Source organism: Salmo salar, chromosome ssa14 (genome assembly GCF_905237065.1).
Source record: "Salmo salar chromosome ssa14, Ssal_v3.1, whole genome shotgun sequence".
NCBI lineage: Eukaryota > Metazoa > Chordata > Actinopteri > Salmoniformes > Salmonidae > Salmo > Salmo salar.
The window spans coordinates 63,326,838-63,353,306 of record NC_059455.1 but is presented as its reverse complement, the minus strand read 5'-3'; the positions used below and the strand labels follow the sequence as shown (position 1 = coordinate 63,353,306).

The 26,469-nt window shown below is 41.4% G+C and overlaps 1 protein-coding gene across 1 annotated transcript in view; it reads right to left on the bottom strand.

The window, feature by feature from the left end:
- LOC106569994 (chloride channel protein 1) overlaps positions 1-26,469 on the bottom strand; it is a 36,579-nt gene that overhangs the window by 2,598 nt on the left and 7,512 nt on the right. The window contains exons 2-20 of the mRNA XM_014141823.2: positions 18,420-18,723; positions 18,002-18,133; positions 16,040-16,168; positions 15,532-15,665; positions 15,349-15,426; positions 15,046-15,124; positions 14,651-14,776; positions 14,371-14,455; positions 13,905-14,006; positions 11,050-11,134; positions 7,981-8,136; positions 7,423-7,492; positions 6,941-7,051; positions 6,123-6,336; positions 5,790-5,923; positions 5,515-5,699; positions 4,611-4,692; positions 4,111-4,193; positions 265-312 (exon numbers count right to left, since the gene is read on the bottom strand). Coding sequence (XP_013997298.1) covers positions 265-312; positions 4,111-4,193; positions 4,611-4,692; positions 5,515-5,699; positions 5,790-5,923; positions 6,123-6,336; positions 6,941-7,051; positions 7,423-7,492; positions 7,981-8,136; positions 11,050-11,134; positions 13,905-14,006; positions 14,371-14,455; positions 14,651-14,776; positions 15,046-15,124; positions 15,349-15,426; positions 15,532-15,665; positions 16,040-16,168; positions 18,002-18,133; positions 18,420-18,723 — 2,337 coding nt within the window. The remainder of the gene's footprint in view (positions 1-264; positions 313-4,110; positions 4,194-4,610; positions 4,693-5,514; positions 5,700-5,789; positions 5,924-6,122; positions 6,337-6,940; positions 7,052-7,422; positions 7,493-7,980; positions 8,137-11,049; positions 11,135-13,904; positions 14,007-14,370; positions 14,456-14,650; positions 14,777-15,045; positions 15,125-15,348; positions 15,427-15,531; positions 15,666-16,039; positions 16,169-18,001; positions 18,134-18,419; positions 18,724-26,469) is intronic.

Below are 26,469 nucleotides of genomic sequence, written 5' to 3'. Positions count from 1 at the left end.
ACAATGTCAAGAAACGCAACACTGTAATTGGCTATAAACACTCTAAAACGCAACCTTCAATGTCAACTGCCTCCATAAGAGATGTATGGATGTTTACACCTTTTAACCCTCTTATGGGTTTCAACATATTAGCCCAGACCCTTTTGACAAGGACAAAAGTGTTGGAAAATGTACAAGGCAGCCTACTCTAATCATTTGGCATGGCGTCAGGGGAAGTAAAGTTCTTGGGACCGCACTTAAGTGGACCTGAATGAGATCAGTTACCTCTTCTGGTGTCATCATATCGGACAGGAGAGGGTTGGCGCAAGGCTCCTGATGAGAGAGAGAGAAAATAGAGGGGAGGGGGGTAAGATAAGACACTTCGAGTAACGTCATGCACACATTTTTAGTTGCCCCTATTTTCTTTGAAGAGTTTCAAGGTGAGGTGATGAGAGTCTCTTCACTTCTGCTTCCCATAACATAGCTGATTGCAGCTGTTCTTGAAACCAATAACTCATATTAGTCTCTTCAAAGTATATAGAATGATTTGGTTGAATGCAGTGTCAAGAATAACATGTTTTGTGCGGGCTGCATGTTCATCGATGTACTCTTGTTGATTTTTGAAGCCAGGCATTTGTGTGAAATATAATAATAACTTGGCTTTTCATTATGAAATAGTCATGAGTTTGGGGTGCACAATTCAAACCAAAGGCTGGCCTATCCAGTAGAAAACTGTACAACTACGACGAGTGACAAAATATTAGGATCATAATTGAATAGGGAGATACGGTAGGTTGATCAAAAGGTGCAAACTCAAACCCTGTACTTACAAGTACATCCTTGAGTATCATTAACATACATTGTTTTTCATATTTGCAGTATAAAATGGTAATATGAAAAGTCAACCAGCCAGCCATACCAGGGAAAAAATAACCATATGTCATATGTTGATTTCCATATAGAACTAAGAAGGAATATGCTTGACTATGCACACACTCTGAACAATCTTCATTTGCAATTCATGTGAATTCATGTCACACTCAATTAGATAAGGGAGTGTGTATACATAGAGAGCAGTGCCCAGTAATGAGATTCATCCCACGCAAATATAATGGCTAAATATTTAGATTTCCCATCTTGAAATATGGTTTACAATCAAACCGCCAAGGAAAGAAGATACAGTTGAAGTGGGAAGTTTACATACACTTAGGTTGGAGTCATTAAAACTCGTTTTTCAACCACTCCACAACTTTCTTGTTAACAAACTATAGTTTTGGCAAGTCGGTTAGGACATCTACTTTGTCCATGACACAAGTAATTTTTCCAACAATTGATTACAGACAGATTATTTCACTTATAATTCACTGTGTCACAATTCCAGTGGGTCAGAAGTTTAGTTGACTGTGCCTTTAAACAGCTTGGGAAATTCTGTCATGATGATGTCATGGCTTTAGAAGCTTCTGATAGGCTAGTTGACATCATTTGAGTCAATTGGAGGTGTACCTGTGGATGTATTTCAAGGCCTACCTTCAAATGCAGTGCCTCTTTGCTTGACATCATGGGAAACTCTGAAGAAATCAGCCAAGACCTCAGAATAAAAATTGTAGACCTCCACAAGTCTGGTTCATCCTTGGGAGGAATTTTCAAATGCCTGAAGGTATCAAGTTCATCTGTACAAACAATAGCACGCAAGTATAAACACCATGGGACCATGCAGCCGTCATACTGCTCAGGAAGGAGACGTGTTCTGTCTCCTAGAGATGAACGTACTTTGGTGCGAAAAGTGCAAATCAATCCCAGAACAACAGCAAAGGACCTTGTGAAGACGCTGGAGGAAACAGGTACAAAAGTATCTATATCCACAGTAAAACAAGTCCTATATCGACATAACCTGAAAGGCCACTCAGCAAGGAAGGAGCCACTGCTCCAAAACCGCCATGAAAAAGCCAGACTACGGTTTGCAACTGCACATGGGGACAAAGATTGCACTTTTTGGAGAAATGTCCTCTGGTCTGATGAAACAAAAATAGAACTGTTTGGCCATAATGACCATCGTTATGTTTGGAGGAAAAGGGGGAGGCTTGCAAGCCGAAGAACACCATCCCAACCGTGAAGCACGGGGGTGGCAGCATCATGTTGTGGGGATCCCTTGCTGCAGGAGGGACTGGTGCGCTTCACAAAATAGATGGCTTCATGAGGAAAGAAAATGATGTGGATATATTGAAGCAACATCTCAAGACATCAGTCAGGAAGTTAAAGCTTGGTCGCAAATGGGTCTTCTAAATGGACAATGACCCCAAGCAGACTTCCAAAGTTGTGGCAAAATGGCTTAAGGACAACAAAGTCAAGGTATTGGAGTGGCCATCACAAAGCCCTGACCTCAATCCCATAGAGAATTTGTGGGCAGAACTGAAAAAGCGTGTGTAAGCAAGGAGGCCTACAAACCTGACTCATTTACTTCAGCTCTGTCAGGAGGAATGGGCCAAAATTCACCCAACTTATTGTGGGAAGCTACCTGAAACGTTTACCCAAGTTAAACAATTTAAAGGCAATGCTACCAAATACTAATTGAGCGTATGTAAACTTCTGACCCACTGGGAATGTGATGAAAGAAATAAAAGCTGAAATAAATCATTCTCTCTGCTATTATTCTGACATTTCACATTCTTAAAATAAAGTGGTGATCCTAACTGACCTAAGACAGGGAATTTTTACTAGGATTAAATGTCAGCAATTTGTGAAAAACGGAGTTTAAATGTATTTGGCTAAGGTGTATGTAGACTTCCGACTTCAACTGTATCTACATTTCAACAGCTCAATACCCCTGTCATTTATTTGCTGCTCAATTCTCTTTATTTGCTGCACCAGAAATACTTTAGTGATCATTAGGAAGACATTGGTGTGTGCACAGTAGTGCTGAGCGATTAGTGCTTTGAGGTTGGTTGGGTTTTTTGTCCGTGCTACAGGCGGTAATACCGGTCCACTAATACAGGACTAGTAACGGCCAAGAGCACTACTTTGGTAAATGTTTTTTTTTTTTTTATAAATGTTTTGTATTTATTATTAGAACTGTTTTAATTCAGATTTGTCACAGTGTGGTGCAGCACCTTCAGCACCCTTACTTCCTGTGGCAATGGTTGCACCCCCTTTTGCCCTCAGAACAGCCTCAATTCGTTGGGGTATGGACTCTACAAGGTGTCGAAAGCATTCCACAGGGATGCTGGCCCATGTTGACCCCAATGCTTCCACAGTTGTGTCAAGTTGGCTGGATGTCCTTTGGGTGGTGGACCATTCTTGATACACACGGGAAACTGTTGAGTGTGAAAAACCCAGCAGCGTTGCAGTTCTTGACACACTCAAACTGGTGTGCCTGACCGCTACTACCATACCCAGTTCAAAGGCACTTAAAACTTTTGTCTTGCCCATTCACACATACACAATCCATGACTCAATTATCTCAAGGCATAAAAATACTTCTTTAACCTGTCTCAGTCTGGTCAGTCTATGTCATGGAAAAGAATGTTTTGTTCACAGTGTATATTACATTTGTATTATTTGATTACTTTATTTCATTCCAAGCCATCATCTCATCTCTATGGAGCTGCTGCCTATGCCGTCTGACAAAATCACTATTTTCGTAGCCGAGATCTTCAAAGTAAATAAGGCATATTTCTATGACTGCTGAATACAAACTATCAATCACTTAGACTATGTATTTTCAGGTACCTGCTCTCTATCCCTCTCGATAGCGAGTTCTTCTGTCTCTTCTCTCCCTCTTTGTGTCTGCACCACACAGACTGGACAAGTAGGTGCACAACAGATTATGATCATTGTAGTTAATTACCATATTTAATGTGTCAAACTAAGTAGAATTTTGGCCTGTTGGAAACTACAACTCCCTACTACATCGCACAGTTCGGGCTTGATCTGATTTATCTCTAGAGAAAATGTGTATTGAGCTCACAGAAAAAAACGACATGGAATTCAAATAATTGAACCGACGTTGGTCAATTAGTTGTTTAAAGAAACGAACAAGAAAACTGACATGTTGGTTAATCGCTCAGCACTAACGTAGAGTCACAGGCACAAACACAGACACAGACATTCTGTACACACACAGTTATAGACTACCTGTGACTGTCCCTCTGCCTGTCTGTCTCGAGAGGTGAAGATATTCCGGAGAGTTCTCCTAACAGACTGAAGAGGGCCCTTTTCTGAAAAGGACAGATGATAATAGATGTGATGGACGAAGGTCAAAGTTCTCTACAAAGGTGTCTTGATGTTAAGATTGATAACCAAATAATTCAAAGCTGTATAATAATATGAATATACAATACGCTGTATAACAATATGAATATACAATACGCTGTATAATATGAATATACAATACGCTGTATAACAATATGAATATACAATTCGCTGTATAACAATATGAATATACAATACGCTGTATAACAATATGAATATACAATACGCTGTATAACAATATGAATATACAATACGCTGTATAATAATATGAATATACAATACGCTGTATAATAATATGAATATACAATACGCTGTATAATAATAGATGACACTGTTGCCAGGCACCCATAGAAGCATTGTTCCACAGAGATGGTTCAACTCACCAGGAGCTGTGTGATTGGACAAGGGCTCCTGTGGTTTAGGAGATGGCAGGGGGCCATTACTCTCTTCCTGAACTGGGGTACTCTGGGAAATTTAACAAAACAGTAAATTCATCACATTGGCAGCTTAAATGATGGCACAATACAAGTTCCTTGCAGCAAGGCGCTTCAGTAAGCGTTTTCCAGCTTGTTCCTGTAGAATAACAGGTTCCAGGCAGAACCTTGTCACCGAACAAGGAATCCTTTAGAACCCTTCGAAAAACCTTCTTGGATGAAAAAATGTGCATGCAGACCCATGTAGAACCCTGTCCTTGTAGAACAACCCTTTTAGAACAATTTTTTGTTGTACCTGTGATAACATCTGCATATCTGCGTATGCGACTAGGGCTGTGGCGGTCACGAAATTTCGTCAGCCGGTGATTGTCAAGAAAATTACTGCCGGTCTCACAGTAATTGGCCGTTAATTAACATAAACGCATTCAGCATCTCCTGGCTTCCACACAGACTACAAGCCACTGATGCAGACCTTTGGAACATCTACATTTTAAAAAGTCTAATAAATCCATGTAATATAGCCTACACCTTCACAATAAATCCATGATTTATTTTAGGCAGGTCTAAAGAAGCATGATATGAAGAAAATGTAGTCTATTTCAGAAGAACAGAATAGCATACTCTGAGTTTTCCTTATGTTAGATCCTGATCTGGCTATGCCAAATGGCTGTGGGCTACACTAGTTCATTTAGCAGACAAGTTGACTGCCTTCGTGACTCGTAACCGCGACTGTGGCGGTAATACGGTCACCATAACAGCCCTATAGGCGACCAATAAACTTTGATTTGATTGATTTTCTAAGAGTGTGTTTTTGATTCCTTAGGAACATTTCCCCTTGGTCTCTCTGACACACCTTATCTCCACTCTCCTCATCATCTTCATCCACAAAGGCAAAGGATTCCCAGCTGTCTTTGGCATACTGGTTCTGTTCCTGTAAACGCTGTTCCTGCCTGAGGATCCGCCTCTCTGCAGAGAGCCACCAATCACAGAGAGCGTGGAGCTCTGACCGCTCGATGGAGCCCAAAAGGATCATAGAGTCTACAGGAAGAGTCACATGATGATGAACCACTCAAGAAATGAAGACACTGAAATGTATCCTCACGTTCATGAAATATGCATACATTTTACCTGTTGAATCCACTAGGGGTATCGTTTTGAGAGAAGTGGAATCCAGGAGGTGTATCAACTCCCTGTAGGTGGACTGTAATGAGAGAAACTTCACTTTCCTAACCATGATGTCCTCCACAAAGATGTTATACTGGCTGTAAGTCAGAAGGAAATGCCAATCATTAATTCATGCTCAACACTTGTGTACTACTGGTGTGTTTATGTTGAAGAATCAAGCATGCTGAGGCGGCCATATTGACTCAAACAACTCATTCTGTTAGCATGAGACCCTCAATGCAACTGGGCCCCCTTAGAGCCAACATGTCACCTTGGTTGTAGCTTCTCTTTGCACACCTGATGTGTCCAAAGCCCAGCTCAGGGAGGTAAGGCAGTTTCTTGATCTGGATGATGGAGTCGTAGAGCGAGGGCTGCAGGCCCTGGGCCACCATGTTAGCCAGGATCACTGCCACCATCATGGGCAGGATGTGGGAGATCTGGCCTGTCAGCTCGAAGCAGATCACCGCTGTGGACACCGTGTGGGTCACCGCTCCGGTCAGTGCCGCCGCTCCTGGGAGTGAGGAGAGAGAAGAGGAAGGAAATGGAAGACAGAGGAAGGGAGAGAGGGATGGGTAGACAGAGAAAAGGAGAGAAAACAGGCATTTGCAGGTGGAAGGGATGTGAAGATGGATGATCCATAAGAGAGGGGATATAAAAAAAGGGGGGGTGATGGGTGGATGGCAAAAGATGGGAGGGATTAATGGGAAGAGGCAACACACTACTCATAGTTGGTGGACAAGTACAGGAGGGATGGGAGGAGGGAAAGAATGGATGAGGCATGGGGTAAAGAACAAGGTATGAGGGGTGAGGAAGAGAAACATGATATCAGGGACCCAGGGTTGGTAATGATGTACAGAACGGCATGTGGGAATAGCGAAGGAAGAAAGAGTAAAAGGGATGGAATGAAAGGGGCAAAGGAAAAGAGGAGGGGGGTTTGTAGGGTGAGAGAGGGAAGATGAAGGAGATTAATGGTAGCGTATAGGTTTATGGTCACCGAGACAGCGGAGGACAGGAGAGGGTGTACAGACAGTGACATTTCACTGTCAAACCAAAGGGGGATGACGGGCAGACACTGACTGAGACAGGGAGAGGAGGAGCTGGAAAGGGAGACTAACCAATGACTGCGTACCCTCCTGGGATGATGCGGTACAAGATTCCATCAAACAGAATCCCATCGGGGAAGAGGGTAGCCATGATTTCCCCCACGAGTCGGCCGAAAGAGGCTCCTGGGGGAAAAAAAGATGGTGGATATGGGAGGCGGAATGTCATGTTTACATTGCATGTTGGCTATCTGACGTTTACCCCCTCACCTCCTCTGACACTCTCCTAAGCACCCATCTATCTCTGAGGCTCACTAGTGATTTTTCACTCTTTGTTTATACACGACATCGCATCCTTGAAGGTACACTGATTAAAAACGACCCAGAATGCTCTACTTCATGATTACCCATGAAGCTTTATACAATAGTAATGTACTGTAGGCCTTTGGATCACTCTCTCTGTCAATTCACATGAATTAAGAAATATACAAAATGGATATGTAATTTGTGTTCATATTACAACTAATAACATATGATAATCTTGTGCTTCTGTTTACCGAGTATGAAGACAGGCATGAAGGCTCCAGATGGGATGGGCATTGTCGTCGAAACAGCAGACATCCAAAACTGGGACATGGATGGAATTCAATTAGTAACTAAGCAGAGTTAATGCATCTTAACACTTACACAAAAGCGTAGAGGATTTGACTTGAAAGGTATTTTTCAAATACTAGACTACATTCCCGACTAGTCTATTCGGTGACATTTCTCCAATCCAATAATACCATTGTGACAAGATACACATCAATATCTCCTCGATGGGAAATACTAATCCTACTGATGCTAACACTCACAGTATTGCACTCTTATCCTCCAGTACACACAGTGGAAATCTCTAGGCAACTATGTCGAGTTTGATACTGATGGAGTGCTAAGGATTTACATCTCCACTACAGTCTCTCTGCAGGAGATTCTTATTCTCCTGAGATGAGTGACTCAACCAGGAGCCTGTCATTGTACTGAGTGGTGCTATGTGCAATGTGTGACTATACTGACAAGCGCTATGGGGTGGAAAAGAAAGAGGGAGGAGGGAGCAGGGGAATGAGGAAGGGTACCTTCATGACGAAGAAGAGGAGGAGGATGACGAAGACGCTGACGTCAGGGTGCAGCCAAGCAGAGGAGCGCCCTAGGCCGGGAGGAGGGGGGGAGCCCCAGATTTTGGTCCAGGTGAAGTTGTCGAACAGGGAGTTGATGCATTCTCTGGGCATCAGCTGGCGGTGGCATGAACGAAGGGAAAGGAAGAGGGAAAAGTAATGGCAAATCTGTTAAAAAGTGTTAATAAAGAATAGTGTTAAAAAGTGTTAATGAAAAAGTGTTAAAAAGAGTAAGGGATAAATTGTGTTAAAATGTGTAATGAATAGTTTAATATATACAGTACCAGTCATAAGTTTGGACACACCTACTCATTCCAAAGTTTGTCTTTATTTGTACTATTTTTTACATTGTAGAATAATAGTGAAGACATCAAAACTATGGAATCATGTAGTAATTAATAAAGTGTTAAAAAAATCAAAATATATTTCATATTGGAGATTCTTAAAAGTAGCCACCCTTTTCCTTGATGACACTCTTGGCATTTTCTCAACCAGCTTCATGAGGTAGTCACCTGGAATGCAATTCAATTAACAGGTGTCACGTCCTGACCAGTATAAGGGGTTATTTGTTATTGTAGTTTGGTCAGGACGTGGCAGGGGTGTGTTTGTTAAGAGTGTTTCGGGGTTTGTTGGGTTATGTTCTTGTTAGTCTATTTCTATGTTAGTTCTAGTATGTCTATTTCTATGTGGTGTTTGTTGGGTTGACCTTCAATTGGAAGCAGCTGCTCCTAGTTGCTTCTAATTGAAGGTCCTATTTAAGAGGGGTGTTTTTTATGGGATTTTGTGGGTAGTTGTTCTTTGTATAGCTGTAAGCCTTACAGGACTGTTTATCGTTGTTGTTTTTGTATATGTGTGTTTTGTTTTGTTTTTCCTTCTTTCTGCCTAATAAAAAGAAGATGAGTATACATATGGTCCAATCCATACGACACCCGTGACAACAGGTGTGCCTTGTTAAAAGTTAAATTGTGGCATTTCTTTCCTTCTTAATGCTTTTGAGCCAATCAGTTGTGTTTTGACAAGGTAGGGGTGGTATACAGAAGATAGCACTATTTGGTGAAAGACCAAGTCCATATTATGGCAAAAACAGCATCAAATAAGCAAAGAGACATGAAGATCATGAACCAAGCCATCATGGTTGAATTGCTGCAAAGAAACCACTACTCAAGGACACCTATAAGAAGAAGAGACTTTCTTGTGCCAATAAACACGAGCAATGGACATTTGACCGGTGGAAATCTGTCCTTTGGTCTGATGAGTCCAAATTTGAGATTTTTGGTTCCAACCGCTGTCTCTTTGTGAGACGCAGAGTAGGTGAACGGATGATCTCTGCATGTGTGGTTCCCCCCGTGAAGCATGGAGGAGAAGGTGTGATGGTGGGGGGGGGGGCGGGGGGGTGCTTTGCTGGTGACACTGTCTGTGATTTATTTAGAATTCTAGGCACACTTAACCAGCATGGCTACCACAACATTCTGTAGTGATACGCCATCCCATCTGGTTTGCGCTTAGTGGGACTATCATTTGTTCTTCATCAGGGCAATGACCTAAACACACAAGGCAGTGTATGGGCTATTTGACCAAGAAGGAGAGTGATGGAGTGCTGCATCACCTGACAACAACCAAATTGAGATGGTTTGAGATGAGTTGGACTGCAGTGTGAAGGACAAGCAGCCAACAAGTGCTCAGCATATGTGGGAACTCCTTCAAGACTGTTGGAAAACTATTCCTTACGAAGCTGGTTGAGAGAATGCCAAGAGTGTTTAAATCTGTCATCAAGGCGAAGGGTGACTGCTTTGAAGAATCTCAAATCTCAAATATATTTTGATTTGTTTAAACAGTTTTTTGGTTATTACATGATTTCATATGTTTTATTTCATAGTTTTGATGTCTTCATTATTATTCTACAATGTAGAAAATAGTAAAAATAAAGAAAAACCCTTGAATGAGTAGTTGTGTCTAAACTTTTGACAGGTACTGTATATATAAATATCTAATTATATTTTGACAAAACCAACTGTACTGTAGTCAGAACTCATTCAAAATACTGCAGATGAAGATTGCTTTGTGTGTGTCACATATGTCAACCAGTAGGCCTATTAAATATATTTCCAAAAGAGAGGTTTTGAAATAATTGCCAATACTGTACTGTGAGCATAATAGTCCGTTTTTGAAACACCTCTGCATTTTAACACCATAGAAATGGGGCACAAGTTCCATCTAAAAAGGTGCTAAACATCGTAGCTTGAGGGTGAAGATCCCACCACACACAGGTGTTTCTGACTGCTTTAAACACACCTAATTCGCACTGACTATGCAGGCTATTTTAAGGGGTCTCAAAACACATGATTAACCTAGGGCATTTTTCTGAATGGCTGGGCAAAGTGGCTTCTTCAATTAATATCCAGCTAATACTGAACATCTAGATTACCCAGTCCAGGTTTGAACTGGGTGCCAACTCCCTGTAGAATTCTCTTGAGACCAGAAACAGACTGCTACTAGCAGCCAGCCCACTGGGAACAGACGTGAGTGCAAAGTCCAATTTTGATTTACATTTGGTTGAGTTGTCAACTAACGTGAATTCAACCAAAAAATGTGGATTACTTTTTTCAAATCCATTCCGTTTTCCACATTGATTTGTTGATTCAACGTCATCACATAGACATTTTTGGGTTGAAATGACATGGAAACCACGTTGATTCAAACAGTTTGTGCCTAGTGGGTATTTTTAGTTATGAGAAGGCAAAAAATTCACAATTGACATACTTTGGTAAATAGTTGTACTCGTTAGATGATCCTATGAATGTTGTTCTGCAGTGAAGCCTCTCATGAGTGAGAAAAGTAGATAACAGTCGCATTTAAGCTAAACAAAACAATATTGGTAAAACTTTACAGTAACTTATGCTGATCCATAAAAGTGTTATAAAGTGTTACTAACATGTTTTCAAGTCCTAATAAACAGGGACTTCTACAGAGCATATTCATAGTTTGAAATTAAACAAAAATTGGTAAATGCAATTGTATTTGATCTCTGACCTCTCCAGCCATGAACTGTCCAAATCCAGGGGGAAAGGTCAAGCTGGCTATCACTAAGGTCACAACACCGGGGAAAATCAGTCGGCTGGGGAAAGAAAAAGGATTAAAAACTCTGTTTCAACCCTATGTGCCTGTGGTTCTCTGTAGCTCGGCTAGTAGAGCACGCTTCGGCACTTGCAACGCCAGGATAGTGGGTTCGATTCCTGGGACCACCTGTACGTAAAATGTATGCACGTATGACTGTAAATAGCTTTGGATAAAAATGTCTGCTAAGTGGCATACAGTGCCTTCAGAAAGTATTCACACCCCATTACTTTTTCCACATTTTGTTGTGTTACACCCTGAATTTAAAATGGATTACATTTAGATTTTGTGTCAGTGATCTACGCACAATACCCCGCAATGTAAAAGTGGAATTATGTTTTTAGAATTTTTTACAAATTAATAAAAAATGAAAAGCTGAAATGTCTTAAGACAGTAAGTATTCAACCCCTTTGTTTTGGCAAGCCTAAATAACTTCAGGAGTAAAAATGTCCTTAACAAGTCAGAAATTAAGTTGCATGGACTAATTCTCTGTGCAATAATGGTGTTTAACATACTTGTTTTATGACTACCTCATCTCTGTACCCCACACATACAATTATCTGTAATGCCCCTCAGTCGAGCAATGAATTTCAAGCACAGATTCAACGACAAAGACCGGTGAGGTTTTCCAATGTCTCGCAAAGAAGGACACCTATTGGAAGATAACAATTTAAAAAAACAGACATTGAGTATCCCTTTGAGCATGGAGAAGTTATTATTTACACTTTGGATGGTGTATCAATACACCCAGTCACTACAAAGATACCAGTGGAGGCTCCTCAGAGGAGGAAGGGGAGGACCATCCTCCTCAGTGAATTTCATAAAAACAGGGATAAACATACCTGAATTTGTCCAATAGAAACTCACGTTTGCAACTGCTGGACTAATGAATACACCCTATATCAGCTAGATGCAGGCAAGAGCGGTAGGTGGTATTGAATGTGTCACTGTCTGTCCATGTGTCACTGTCTATCACCTCAAACTTCTCTCTCGACCAGTGTGCACCTACGTTGTAAACGTTCATTCATAGGCTAGGTTGCAGCAACCTCATGATGGGTACAGGGAAAATTGGAGCATCATGTAGTAGCCTAAACCTATCGATGTTACATTGAACTGGGTGAATGGAATATGAATGACAGTCATCCAATACGCTGTAATAGAAAATAAGGCCATGCTCATGAGAAGAAGAAAAAAATGAATTGTCCTCTCTCATCTTAAATGGCACTGACCGCCACTGAAAGATACAGGCGTCCTTCCTAACTCAATTGATGGAGAGGAAGGAAACCGCTCAGGGATTTCACCATGAAGCCAAATGGGGATTTTAAACCAGTTACAGAGTTTAATGACTGTGACAGGAGAAAACTGAGGATGTATCAACAACATTGTAGTTACTCCACAATACTAACCTAAATGACAGAGGGAATCGAAGGAAGACTGTACAGAATAAAAATATTGCAAAACATGCATCCTGTTTGCAATAAGGCACTAAAGTAATACTGCCAAAAATGCACTTTTTGTCCTAAATACAAAGCATTATGTTTGGTGCAAATCCAACACATCACTGAGTACCAGTCTTCATATTTTCAACCATGGTGGTGGCTGCATCATGTTATGGATATGCTTGTCATCAGCAAGCACTAGGGAGTTTTTTAGGATAAAAAGAAAAGGAATAGAGCTAAGCACAGGCAAGGTCCTAGAGGAAAACCTGATTCAGAATGCTTTTTTTCCAAAAGACACTGGGAGACAAATCCACTTTTCAGCAGGACAATAATCTAAACACAAGGCTAAATATACACTGGAGTTACTTACCAAGATGACATCAAATGTTCCCAAGTGGCCTAGTTACAGTGTAGACCTAAATTGGCTTGAAAATATATGGCAAGACTTGAAAATGGATGTCTAGCACTGATCAACAACCAACTTGACAGAGCTTGAAGATTTTTAAAAATAGTAATGGGCAAATATTGTACAATCCAGCTTTGCAAAGCTCTTAGAGACTTACCCAGAAAGACTATAATCACTGCCAAAGGTGATTCTAACATGTATTGACTCAGGGGGTTGAATACTTATTTAATCAAAATATATTAGTGTTTTATTTTCTAAGCATTTTCATTCCACTTTGACATTACAGAGTAGTTTGTGTAGATTGTTGACAAAAAAATGACAATTAAATCAATTTTAATCCCACTTTGCAACACAACAAAACGGTGAATAAGACACGGGGTGTGAATACTTTATGAAGGCACTATATAACCTTATGCCATAATACCCTCTTCACAAATGTCCTGCTTCTCCTCTTGTAAGATAACCTCCCTCTTTCTCCCAGTAGGACAGACCTAAGAACAAGCACCAATTTAACATTCTCAAAGCTGACAATATAATTACACCCTCCTGGTCTCTGTTGGTCTAATTCCAGTGCTCCCATCCATCATCTTCCCTACAGTGTAACTATGTTCAGCTCTGACAAAAGCAGCTGCACTGGTTGCTGCTAAATCATTCATTTGTATTGTAGCGAGAGTGTAACTAGTTTCTTTTTCAGAGACCACTAATTGCTCATAGATGGATCGATCAATGTCTGAATGATGGTTTGATTGTCTGTTTTTGTCAAATGCACCAGTCGGCAACAAGAATTTGTTTGGAGAAAGACAATGGTTGATTCTATTCTATTCTATTCCATTCTACTAAGTCCCAAGCCTGATCCTCCCCAATTCAGGTTTGCATTTTCCTCATGTGTCTCATCAAAATACATCACCCCCGTCCCTTTAACTCACTGTCTGGTGAGGAAGCGTGTCATGGCGTTGGGTTTCCTCATGAACAGCACCACCTGGCGGTTCAGCCAGACGAAGAAGGCCCCCAGGAACCCGCAGGAGATCCTGCAGTGACAACCACCAGCACCTTTACCTCACTCACTCTCAAGGTTCAAATAAGAACAAGAGAAGGTACATTTTCTGAATAATATGCAGTATGTGTGCTTGCTTCAGATGTAAGTTTAGTTGGTGTTGATCTAGCCTGTAATATAGTTTGTTTCTAGATCTGTAATCTAGGAAGCTGAAGCAAGCACACTAGCAACCAAAACCATTCACACCATCTCCATTCTTAAAATAACTACCAATGTAAGAGCTTTATGGCACATAGAATGAGATTAGGCATTCATGTTGGGTTATGACAAAGAACTACACACAGTGTGGTCACTGTGCCCTCACCACGCTCCTGGGGGCTCTCGACCCTTTCTCTCACCCGATGATGGCAAATGCAGGCAGCTCCTGGAGGTCAAAGGGGAAGTCCATGCGGAACTTGGTGCGGAAGAGAGCAGTGATGGTGACTATGGTGGACGAAAAGACAGGGGGTGCAGGGAAATAGAGAGATAGAGAGTCTTAGAACTTATACATGAACATTATACACTATTTATCATATATAGTTCATCAGGAATTCCCATCCCTTCACTTTTTCCACATTTTGTTGTGTTACAGCCTGCATTTTAAATGGACTAAATGTAGATTTCTTGTCATTGACCCACCTGCATCTTTGTTGAACACAGAGAGAACTCTGAATATGAAGGCACTGAAAGTGGCAGCAAAATAGCCTCTCCAGTAGTTCCTCACAGCAAAGTAAGTGGATGTCACCTCTATACTGAACAGCACCCCTGGTGGAACAACAGGATCAAAGCAAGAGAGAGGTCAAATATCAGTCAGATATCATATTAGAAAATGTGGCACATAGTTAAACTCTAGATCGCACATTGCATTTTGAAGACTTGCTATGATGACCTGTCACAAATACATATAACTGAGGCAATTTCATCACCATGCCTATATTGACTGTCAGACACATGACAATTGCTTGAGCTGATTTTGAAACTTCCTTTCGAATAGATGAATGGAAGGTGAATTGAAAAGGAAAATAGTGTTGTACCTCCAAGAGGGGTACCGAAGCAGCAACCCACCCCAACCGCACAGCCAACTGTAAGGATGTCTGTGTAGCAGTATGGGCTCTACTGACACACAGAGAGACGGTGACAGAGAGAGGGCAGCAGAGATGTAGAGAGGAAGGGACAGACAGATAGAGGGAAAGGGGTAAGGGGATCCCATACAAGGAGACAAGGAACCAAGGGAGGAAAAGAGAACCTCAATGGAAAAACATCTAAAAGTATCATGCGAAGGGATCCGACAGAACTGTAATGTCCGTGTTCTCAATGTTGGTCAAGTAACTGCTAACCTGATGGACTCCTGAGAAGAACGTCATACACTTGCTCAGCACAGCAGCACAGATGCTGGCGATATGAACAAATGGGCCCTTGGGAAACAAAAGTGGAAGGCAAGGGGGCAGAAACAAGGAAACTTGAAGTGGCTTTTTAGATAGCTGTAATCAGGGAATCAGATATGAGTGTGTGTAACCCACCTCTTTCCCTACTGGCATCCCACTGCCCAGACCTGCAGTCAGACCAATGACCTTGGCAGTAAAAGCCCTGACAGTCAGATACTCCTTCAACACTACCCCTCTGAGAATGGTCTTCAGCTCAGGAATACCAGAGCCTGAGAGAGAGAGAGAGAGAGAGAGAGAGAGAGAGAGAGAGAGACAGAGAGAGAGACAGAGAGAGAGTGAGAGAGAGCGAGAGAGAGACAGACAGACAGGGTGGGGAGGTGAAAAGAGGTCAGGGAAGAGGTAGAATTACAAAATGGTTGTTTTACAGGAAAACCAAATATATGTTTGCCTCAGAACGACAAGAAAAGGTCATAGCTCTAGATAGACAGTGAGGACATCAGTGTGTGAGAACAGGGCTAGGTAGGTACACAAGCAGAGAGGGGAGAAGATCAATGGGTAACGGATTGTGGGTAACAGGTCATTAGGGGTGGCGGGTGACGGGGAAAGTAAGCAGTAAGCAGTGAGTGAGTGAGCGGGTACACACCGATGGCTTGCGGGGCGACCAGGTGGCAGAAGAAGGAGGCGAACATGATGAGGGCCATGGGATAGATGACCCAAGCCAGGTACTGGAGCAGGACATTACCGCTCAGCTCCCAGTGAATCCACTTATACACTGACATGGGGACAGAGGGAGGGACGGGAGAGGGGGGAGTGGAATTGAGGGGAGGGGTGAAAGTGAGGCATGTGAAGGGATGTGAGAAAAAGCAGGAAGGTAGAGGAGCAGGTGAGCAAAACAGAAAGGGGAAGGATGAAGGGCAATAGGGAGGAGGGAGAGGAGGAAATGAGGGGAAGACACAGAACAAGGGGTGAAGATGAGGGAAGAGGATGGAGGATAAGGTAAAAGGGAGGTGAGAAGAGAGGAGAAAGGGAAGTTGGTTATGACAGGGCAGACACTGACATAGACAGTTACAAAGAAAATACACTAAGATACCCTATTTCTTGGATGAACTGTCAATCCATCTGGACTGACAGATGTCCTTTTCCTTTTGTCGATGTTTCTCTTGCCATTAGTAATATTCTGTAAGAGAGGCACTGACTTGCTTAGCTTTACCGTGTTTCATCGAAATGTACACTGTAAAAAAAGATATTGAGATTCAGTCAAAATGATTCGTTTTATCTAGCCAAGTCAACAAAATTTGTTACATTTGTTGAATTGACAAAATATTAAGTTGCGTTGACTTCAAACCTTTTTTCACTTTGTCATTATGGGATACTGTGTGTAGATTGCTGGGATTTTTTATTTATTTAATCAATTTTAGAATAAGGCTGTAAAGTAACAAAATGCACTGTAACAGTAGTGCTGACTGAAAGTGTCAAGTTCAGATGACTTCAAAATATTTTTGTGGGGCCGAGCTCATTAGAATAATACCCAGCATGACATTTAGCAGACACTTTTATCCAGAGCAACTTCAGTTGAAGGTAGATAAAAAAAAGTAACAAGTAAAACATTTCTGTCACTGTTGCTGAGAATGCCATTGCAGTTAAAGTGATCTGTTGATTGGTTGACATTACTCAGTACACTGAAAAACTCACACATGGTGAAGAGACAGATGGGAGGGTAATGTTCCTTACTGAAATCTCTATTATATAATTTCAAAGACTTAGTCAGTAATTTTCAAAGTAGTTGTTTCAACCGTATAGGAAGTTGACACAACTTTACATTTTAAGGCAGCCTGGTTGCAAATTTAAAACAACTTATAGTTTTGTTTTTCTGACAAGCAAATACTTGTCCTCTACACTTAGGAATTTGTCAAAACAACTTCTGTTGCTTTGTTAGCGGTAACAAAAAAATTCAGTTGAAGCACATTGATTTGACTAAAATTATCAACTTCACACAACAAGTTATTAAATCCTAATTTGTGAGTTCCACTTACTTTACTAGGTTGAAGTAACATTAGAATAAGTAAACTCCACACAAAATCCAGATTGGACTTGAAATTACATTTTAAGGCAGCTTGGTAACAAACTTTTGTAAGCTATACAGTGTACAGATGTGTATCGTCCACGTATCAGAGAAAATGTACTCTGTGTTTATGAATAACATCACTGAGAGGTAGCATATAACATTTGCACAGTAGTGGTTCAAGAACAGAGCCTTGAGGGATTCCATTACACAAACTTCACTCAACCTTCTAATTTGGGTAATGACTTTAAACATAATTTATAATTTCAAGTATAACGTTTTGCAATGTTTGTTTTGCAAGATTAATTTTGCATATCAGGTTACCGCTGAACTGTTTTGCAACACTTTTTGATAATCACTCAGCCTAACCCTCAACAATAAGCAACCAGGTGTCTTGTTAGATAACTATTTATGCTGTATAAGCATTCATGCAACTATATGAATTGCCGGTTCAGTGGCTTGAATGCAAGCATTGTAAAAACATATCTCATAATCATAAAACAAGATGGTTTAGTGTGTGTTGCATTTTGGGTATTGTAGTACATTGTAGACTCTTGGCACTGGTGTAGTCCATGGTCCAGCTGACCAGCGCCATTGAGACGCCCAGCAGCACCAGGAAGATCCAGTCCTCTCCCAGCTTGGTGACCAGGAACCTTTGTACCCGTGCTACACAGTCTGAGAAAACACCATGACAGACGATAATTCACAATAATGCTTCAAATACGTGTATACTTTTTAACTATACAGTGTAAAATGGCCATCAATTCTAAAATGAGATTTGATTTTAATACAACAACAACCAGTTTTGGTCAGTGTTCATGTTCAACTATTGATCACTAACTAACAGTTTTGAAAGTGTAACATTAACTCTGAGTATTGTGGAGAAATTAAGACACTTTTAACTTGAACACTGTTAGAGTCAATTTAACATCTGCGACTTTAATGAGCACTGACTCCTCACCTCTGCACTTTGAGTAGGAGCGACGTTTCTTCATAGACAAAGGGTTGCCTTGCTCTGTAGCCATTTGTGCATGTCCCACCTCGTCTGAGTGATGCCGACCCCTGTGCCTGCTGTGGTGCCTGTGTCCATGTGTGTGACTGTGGTGGTGGCCATGGTGGTGGCCGTGATGATGGTGGCCATGGTGATGCTGCGGATGGTGGCCATGGTGATGGTGGTGGTGTTTCTTCCATTGTCTCTCTGTTAGAAGTCGGGTGGCCTCTCTCCTGCCAGACCCACCCGGGTGCTCACGGTATTCCCCATACAGCTGAAAGTGACAGGAGGAAGAGAGACTACAGTACATTACCCATATGTTCATGAACAAAGGACTCATTGAAGACTTGCCGAAAATGTAGTTCAGGTAAGGTTAGGAGGACAACATGCTATTTTGGGAAAATAAAGAACAATAGTTGAAGATATTTTAATTTGCTCTGTATGTGTATATTTGAAAGAAAATATATATCATGCAGTATATATACTATTATTTTTTACATACAGTATATGTACACGTAACAGTTCATATACAGTACCAGTCAAAAGTTTGGACACACCTACTCATTCAAGGATTTTTCTTTATTTTGACTATTTCCTACATTGTAGATGTAAGGTTCTGTATTTATTTTCTTAGTCAACCTTGTGTTCTGTTTCTTTGTGTTGTGGAACGTAGCCCTGTCTTTCATTTTTGTTCATTGATTTCACCTGTGTTAGTTACTCACCTGGTCTCATCAGCTCCTTATTTAGTTCAGTTCATTCTGTTTGTGCCTTTGTGAGGTATTGTTCGTTTTGACTCTACTAAGCCTGTTCCTAGCTCGTTTGTGAGAACCAGTTATAGCCTTCAGTCCTAGTTTTGATTCACCTGCCTGTTTGCCGACCTGTGTATGACCGTTGCCTGCCTGTGACCACGATTCCTGCCTTATGCGAAGGTGAAATAAACACCTGCCGTGCTCTACGTGTGAATCTACACCTTTTTCTCCCTGAGTATTCATAACATTAGAATAATAGTGAAGACGTCAAAACTATGAACTAACACATGTGGAATCATGTAGTAACCAAAAAACTGTTAAACAAATCAAAACATATTGTCTTGTGAATTTGTGGAATTTCTTTCCTTTTTAATACATTTGAGCCAATCAGTTGTGTTGTGACAAGGTAGGGGTGGTATACAGAAGCCCTATTTGGTAAAAGACAAAGTCCATATTATGGCAAGAACAGTTCAAATAAGCAAAGAGAAACGGCAGTCCATCATTACTTTAAGACACGAAGGTCATTCAATCCATAAAAAATTCAAAAACGTTTTTTTTTTTTGAGTGCAGTCGCAAAAACCATCAAGGGCTATGATGAAACTGGCTCTCATGAGGACCGCCACAGGAAAAGAAGACCCAGAGTTACCTTTGCTGCAGAGGATAAGTTCATTAGAGTTACCAGCCTCAGAAATTCCAGCCCAAATTAATGCTACACAGAGTTCAAGTAACAGACATCTCAACATCAACTGTTCAGAGGAGACTGCATGAATCAGGACATCATGGTTGAATTGCTGCAAAGAAACCACTACTCAAGGACACCTATAAGAAGAGACTTGCTTGGGCCAAGAAACACGAGAAATGGACATTAGACCGTGCAAATCTGTCCTTTGGTCTGATGAGTCCAAATTTGAGATTTTTGGTTCCAACCTCCATGTCTTTGTGAGACGCAGAGTAGATGAACGGATGATCTCTGCATGTGTGGTTCCCACCATGAAGCATGGAGGAGGAGGTGTGATGGTGTGGGGGTGCTTTGCTGGTGACACTGTGATTTATTTAGAATTCAAGGCACACTTAACCAGCAGGGCTACCACAACATTCTGTAGCGATATGCCATCCCACCTGGTTTGTGCTTAGTGGGAGTATCATTTGTTCTTCATCAGGACAATGACCCAACACACCTCCAGGCCGTGTAAGGGCTATTTGACGAAGAAGGAGGGTGATGGAGTGCTGCATCAGATGACTTGGCCTCCACAATCACCCAACCTCAACCCATTTGAGAGGGTTTGGGATGAGTTGGACTGCAGTGTGAAGGAAAAGCAGCCAACAAGTGCTCAGAATATGTGGGAACTCTAAGACCGTTGAGAAAATAATTCCAGGTGAAGCTGGTTGAGAGAATGCGAGTGTGCAAACCTGTCATCAAGTCAAACGGTGGCTACTTTGAAGAATCTAAAATCTAAACTATATATAGATTTTTTTTAACACTTTTTTGCTTTCTACATGATTCCATGTGTTATTTCATAGTTTTGATGTCTTCAATATTATCCTACAATGTAAAAAATAGTAAAAATAAAGAAAAAACATTGAATTAGTAGGTGTGTCTAAACTTTTGACTTGTACTGTACGTATATTTGCATATGAAAATATATAAATATAATGGGAATGTTCATCTATCATAGAAGAACTTAAAATAAATAAACATATATTGATTGTTTCAGAATGAGGGGGAGTTCAAGTGTCATAATGTACTGTTAGGGGTGTGTACGGGAGGCGAAGTCAGGTGCAGGAGAGCAGAGTGTAGTAAACAGGCGGACGTTAATTCCGGTCCAAAAATGACATTTTACATTTACATTTTAGTCATTTAGCAGACGCTCTTATCCAGAGCGACTTACAAATTGGTGCATTCACCTATAATATCCAGTGGAACAGCCACTTTACAATAGTGCATCTAAATCTTTTGAGGGGGGGGTTAGAAGGATTACTTTATCCTATCCCAGGTATTCCTTGAAGAGGTGGGGTTTCAGGTTTCTCCGGAAGGTGGTGATTGACTCCGCTGTCCTGGCGTCGTGAGGGAGCTTGTTCCACCATTGGGGTGCCAGAGCAGCGAACAGTTTTGACTGGGCTGAGCGGGAACTGTGCTTCCTCAGAGGTAGGGAGGCGAGCAGGCCAGAGGTGGATGAACGGAGTGCCCTTGTTTGGGTGTAGGGCCTGATCAGAGCCTGAAGGTACGGAGGTGCCGTTCCCCTCACAGCTCCGTAGGCAAGCACCATGGTCTTGTAGCGGATGCGAGCTTCGACTGGAAGCCAGTGGAGAGAGCGGAGGAGCGGGGTGACGTGAGAGAACTTGGGAAGGTTGAACACCAGACGGGCTGCGGCGTTCTGGATGAGTTGTAGGGGTTTAATGGCACAGGCAGGGAGCCCAGCCAACAGCGAGTTGCAGTAATCCAGACGGGAGATGACAAGTGCCTGGATGACAGCACATAAGAACAATAACGTGTCGAAAACACGGAACATAGCAAAAGTATAGCATCTGACAATATCCACATAACAATAAACAATTACACACAAAGACATGGAGGGGAACAGAGGACTAAATACATGTAGTGATTATGGAACGAAAACCAGGTGTGTAATGGAACAAGACAAAACAAATGAATATATGAGAAATGGAGCGGCGATGGCTAGAAAGCCGGTGACGTCGATTGCCGAATGGCGCCCGAACAAGGAGAGGAGCCAACTTCGGTGGAAGTCGTGACATGTACAGTAAGCTCCAAAAGTATTGGGACAGTCACACGTTTTTTGTTGTTTTGGCTCTGTATCCACAAATAGCATACCCCCCAAAATATTATAACCTACCACCATTACAATAGCAGGGGAGGTTAGCATTTGGGGGGGGGTATGATATTTATGCCTCTGTAATGTTCTCACTCATCATTATTCACGATTCATTCAGGATTATCCGTAATCATGGTAGCATCCACATTAATGTAGAAGTGTTAAGAAACATATTCTATTCTTATTTACAATAAAATTGACTCCAAAATGATACATTAAATTATTTACCATTCATTTCTGTTGGGCACAAAGTAATGGTAGCATCCACATTAATCCAAAGTGCTGGACTACAGAGCCAAAACAAATAAAAAATTGTCACTGTCCCAATACTTTTGGAGCTCACCGTATTCTGGCGGACGGGTCATACAGAAAGACAAAACTCCTCGACATGTTGACTTTAAATCTCGTAGAGAGGAAGCATGGGTCTACATTTGGATGAATTACCTCTGGACCGCATCCAGACATCTGGCAAAGAGATTACTCCACCTCTCAACTCTCTCACACACAGAAACATGGACATACTTTCATAAACACATACATGCCACACTAAAATAACCTCCTATTATGTAACACATCTAATACTACATTACTTGGCTTTAATCATAGTGTAATTACAATACATGGAATGTATGTTTTTTAGTGATAGCTATTACATTCGTTTCTTACGGGGGTGGGGGGAGCAGGGGGTTGGTGAGCTACTATACCAACCGAAGATCAAGCCAAGATTCAAGGTATTTGATCCTGTATCAGACAAGACTAGCAGTGGGTTGTGGGTAAGTATTTCACCCACTTTGTAATCATGACAGACACATTTCACAGTCAAACTGGAGAGTTGGTAAATATAACATCCCATGCCAATTCTAAACGGAAGACGACATATTCTAATTCACTTGCATAAACGGTCAATCAAGTCCACTAATTACTATGATAAAAACACAATCAAACAGCAGACAATCTTGTAAGGAACATGTCAATGCCAATATTTTCCAAACTAACAGTTCAATGGTCTTCAAACCTACACTGTTATTGTTTAATTTGCGGAACATTGTTTTAGTGGCTCAATTAATTAATTTTTATTTCACCTTTATTTAACCAGGTAGGCCAGTTGAGAACAAGTTCTCATTTACAACTGCGACCTGGCCAAGATGAAGCAAAGCAGTTTGACACAAACAACAACACAGAGTTACACATGGAATAAACAAACGTACAGTCAATAACACAATAGAAAAAATCTATATACTGTGTGTGCAAATGAGGTAAGATCAGGGAGGTAAGGCAATAAATAGGCTGTAGTGGCGAAGTAATTACAATTTAGCAATTAAACACTGGAGTGATAGATGTGCAGAAGATGAATGTGCAAGTAAAGATACTGGGGTGCAAAGGAACAAAAAAAGAATAACAATATGGGGATGAGGTAGTTGGATGGGCTATTTACAGATGGGCTATGTACAGGTGCAATGATCTGTGAGCTGCTCTGACAGATGATGCTTAAAGTTAGTGAGGGAGATATGAGTCTCCAGGTTCAGTGATTTTTGAAATTTGTTCCAGTCATTGGCAGCAGAGAACTGGATGGAAAGGCGGCCAAAGGAGGAATAGGCTTTGGGGTGACCAGTAAAATATACCTGCTGGAGCGCGTGCTATGGGTGGGTGCTGCTATGGTGACCAGTGAGCTGAGATAAGGCGGGGCTTTACCTAGCAAAGACTTATAGATAACCTCGAGCCAGTGGGTTTGGCAACGAATATGAAGCAAGGGCCAGGCAACGAGAGCATACAGGTCGCAGTGGTGGGTAGTATATGGGGCTTTGGTGACAAAACTGATGGCACTGTAATAGACTGCATCCAATTTGCTGAGTAGAGTGTTGGAGGCTATTTTGTAAATGACATCGCCAAAGTCAAGCATCGGTAGGATAGTCAATTTTACGAGGCTATGTTTGGCAGCATGAGTGAAGGATGCTTTGTTGCGAAATAGGAAGCCGATTGTAGATTTAATTTTGGATTGGACATGCTTAATGTGAGTCTGGAAGGAGAGTTTACAGTCTAACCAGACACCTAGGTATTTGTAATTGTCCACGTATTCTAAGTCAGAGCCGTCCAGAGTAGTGATACTGGACGGGCGAGCATGTGCGGGTAGCGATCGGTTGAAGAACATGCATTTAGTTTTACTTGCATCTAAGAGCAGTTGGAGGCCACGGAAGGAGAGTTGTATGGTATTGAAGCTCGTCTGGAGGTTAGTTAACACAGTGTCCAAATGTCACGTCCTGACCAGCAGAGGGTGTATTGTGTTAGTCTTGGTCAGGATGTGGCAGGTGGTTTGTGTTTGTTAAATGTTGTGTGGGTGATTGGGACTTCCAAATGAAGGCAGGTGTGTTGAGTTGCCTTTGATTGGAAGTCCTATATAGGTGTGTGTGTTTTTCTTTGGGGTTGTGGGTGGTTGTTTGTGTGCACTGTTGGTTTGAGCCTGCCACACTGTTACCATTGTAAGTACTGTTTATTGTTTTTTTGTTCAAGTGGATGCTTTACATGTTTCCTTGAATAAACATGAGTGTCCACAATCCCGCTGCACCTTGGTCCTCTTCTCTACATGACAACTTTTGTGACACCAAAGAAGGACCAGAAGTATACAGAATGGTGTCATCTGCGTAGAGGTGGATCAGAGAATCACCAGCAGCAAGAGCAACATCATTGATGTATACAGAGAAAAGAGTCGGCCCGAGAATTGAACCCTGTGGCACCCCCATAGAGACTGCCAGAGGTCCGGACAACAGGCCCTCCGATTTGACACACTGTACTCTGTCTGAGAAGTAATTGGTGAACCAGGCGAGGCAGTCATTTGCGAAACCAAGGCTGTTGAGTCTGCCGATAAGAATGTTGTAATTGACAGAGTCGAAAGCCTTGGCCAGGTCGATGAATACGGCTGGACAGTATTGTCTTTTATCGATGGCGGTTATGACATTTTAGGACCTTGAGCGGGGCTGAGGTGCATCTATGACCAGCTCGGAAACCAGATTCCATAGCGGAGAAGGTACAGTGGGATTCGAAATGGTCGGTGATCTGTTTGTTAACTAGGCTTTCGAAGACCTTAGAAAGGCAGGGTAGGATAGATATAGGTCTGTAACAGTTTGGGTCTAAATTGTCTCCCCCTTTGAAGAGGGCAGAACACGGCAGCTTCCAATCTTTGGGGATCTCAGACAATACGAAAGAGAGGTTGAACAGGCTAGTAATGGGGGTTGCAACAATTGCAATACATAACCCTCACCCTCAATTTAAACAGATTAACCTTTATCTATGTACATACTGATGGAATTACATAATGACGTTTCAGACTTGAATAATGTCATAATCAGTGGTGTAAAGTACCTATTTTACTTCACTAGATTCCTAAAGAAACATTTTTACTTTTTACTCCATAGATTTTCCCTGACAACCAAAAGTATTATTTACATTCTGAATGCATAGCAGAACAGGAAAATTGTGAAATTCACGCACTTATTGAAATAATGTGCACTGAGAGTCGGGAAGCAAGTTCAGGGAGTGAGTGTTTTAATAAATAAACACAACATAATACAAAATAAGAGCAACGAACAACGCACAGACATGACACTGGAACAGAAACAATAACGCCTGGGGAAGGAACCAAAGGGAGTGACATATATAGGGAAGGTAATCCGGGAGGTGATGGAGTCCAGGTGAGTCTGATGACGCACAGGTGCACGTAACGATGGTGACAGGTGTGCGCCATAACGAGCAGCCTGGTGACCTAGAGGCCCGGAGAGGGAGCACACGTGATACTTATCAAGAGAACATCCCTACTGCCTCTGGTCTGGCGGACTCACTAAACACAGATGGATCTTTTGTAAATAATGTCTGAGTGTTGGAGTGTGCCCCTGCCTATCCATACATTTAAAAAACAAGAACATGGAGCCATCTGCTTTGCTTAATATAAGGAATTTGAAATTATTTATACTTTTACTTCTACTTTTGATACTTAGGTATATTTTAGCAATTACATTTACTTTTGATACGTAAGTATATTTAAAACCAAATACTTTTAGACTTTTACTCAAGTAGTATTTTACTGGGCGACTTTCACTTTTACTTGAGTAACTTTCTATTAAGTTATCTATACTTTTACTCAAGAATGACAATTGGGTACTTTTTCCACAACTGGTCATAATACAGTACAGTTAATGTGAGGTTCCATGTAAAATAAATAATCTAATGATTCATGTTTGCTTATTACCGTGACACTATGTGCAGCCTCCATTGTTGTAGTCTACATTTATGTCCTTTAAAGCAATTCTTATACACAACATTGCCAAAAGTAGGTGGCTACCTGCTCATTAAACATCTCATTCAAAAATCATGGCCATTAATATGGAGTTGGTCCCCCCTTTGCTCCATTCTTCTGGGAAGGCTTTCCACTAGACATTGGAACATTGC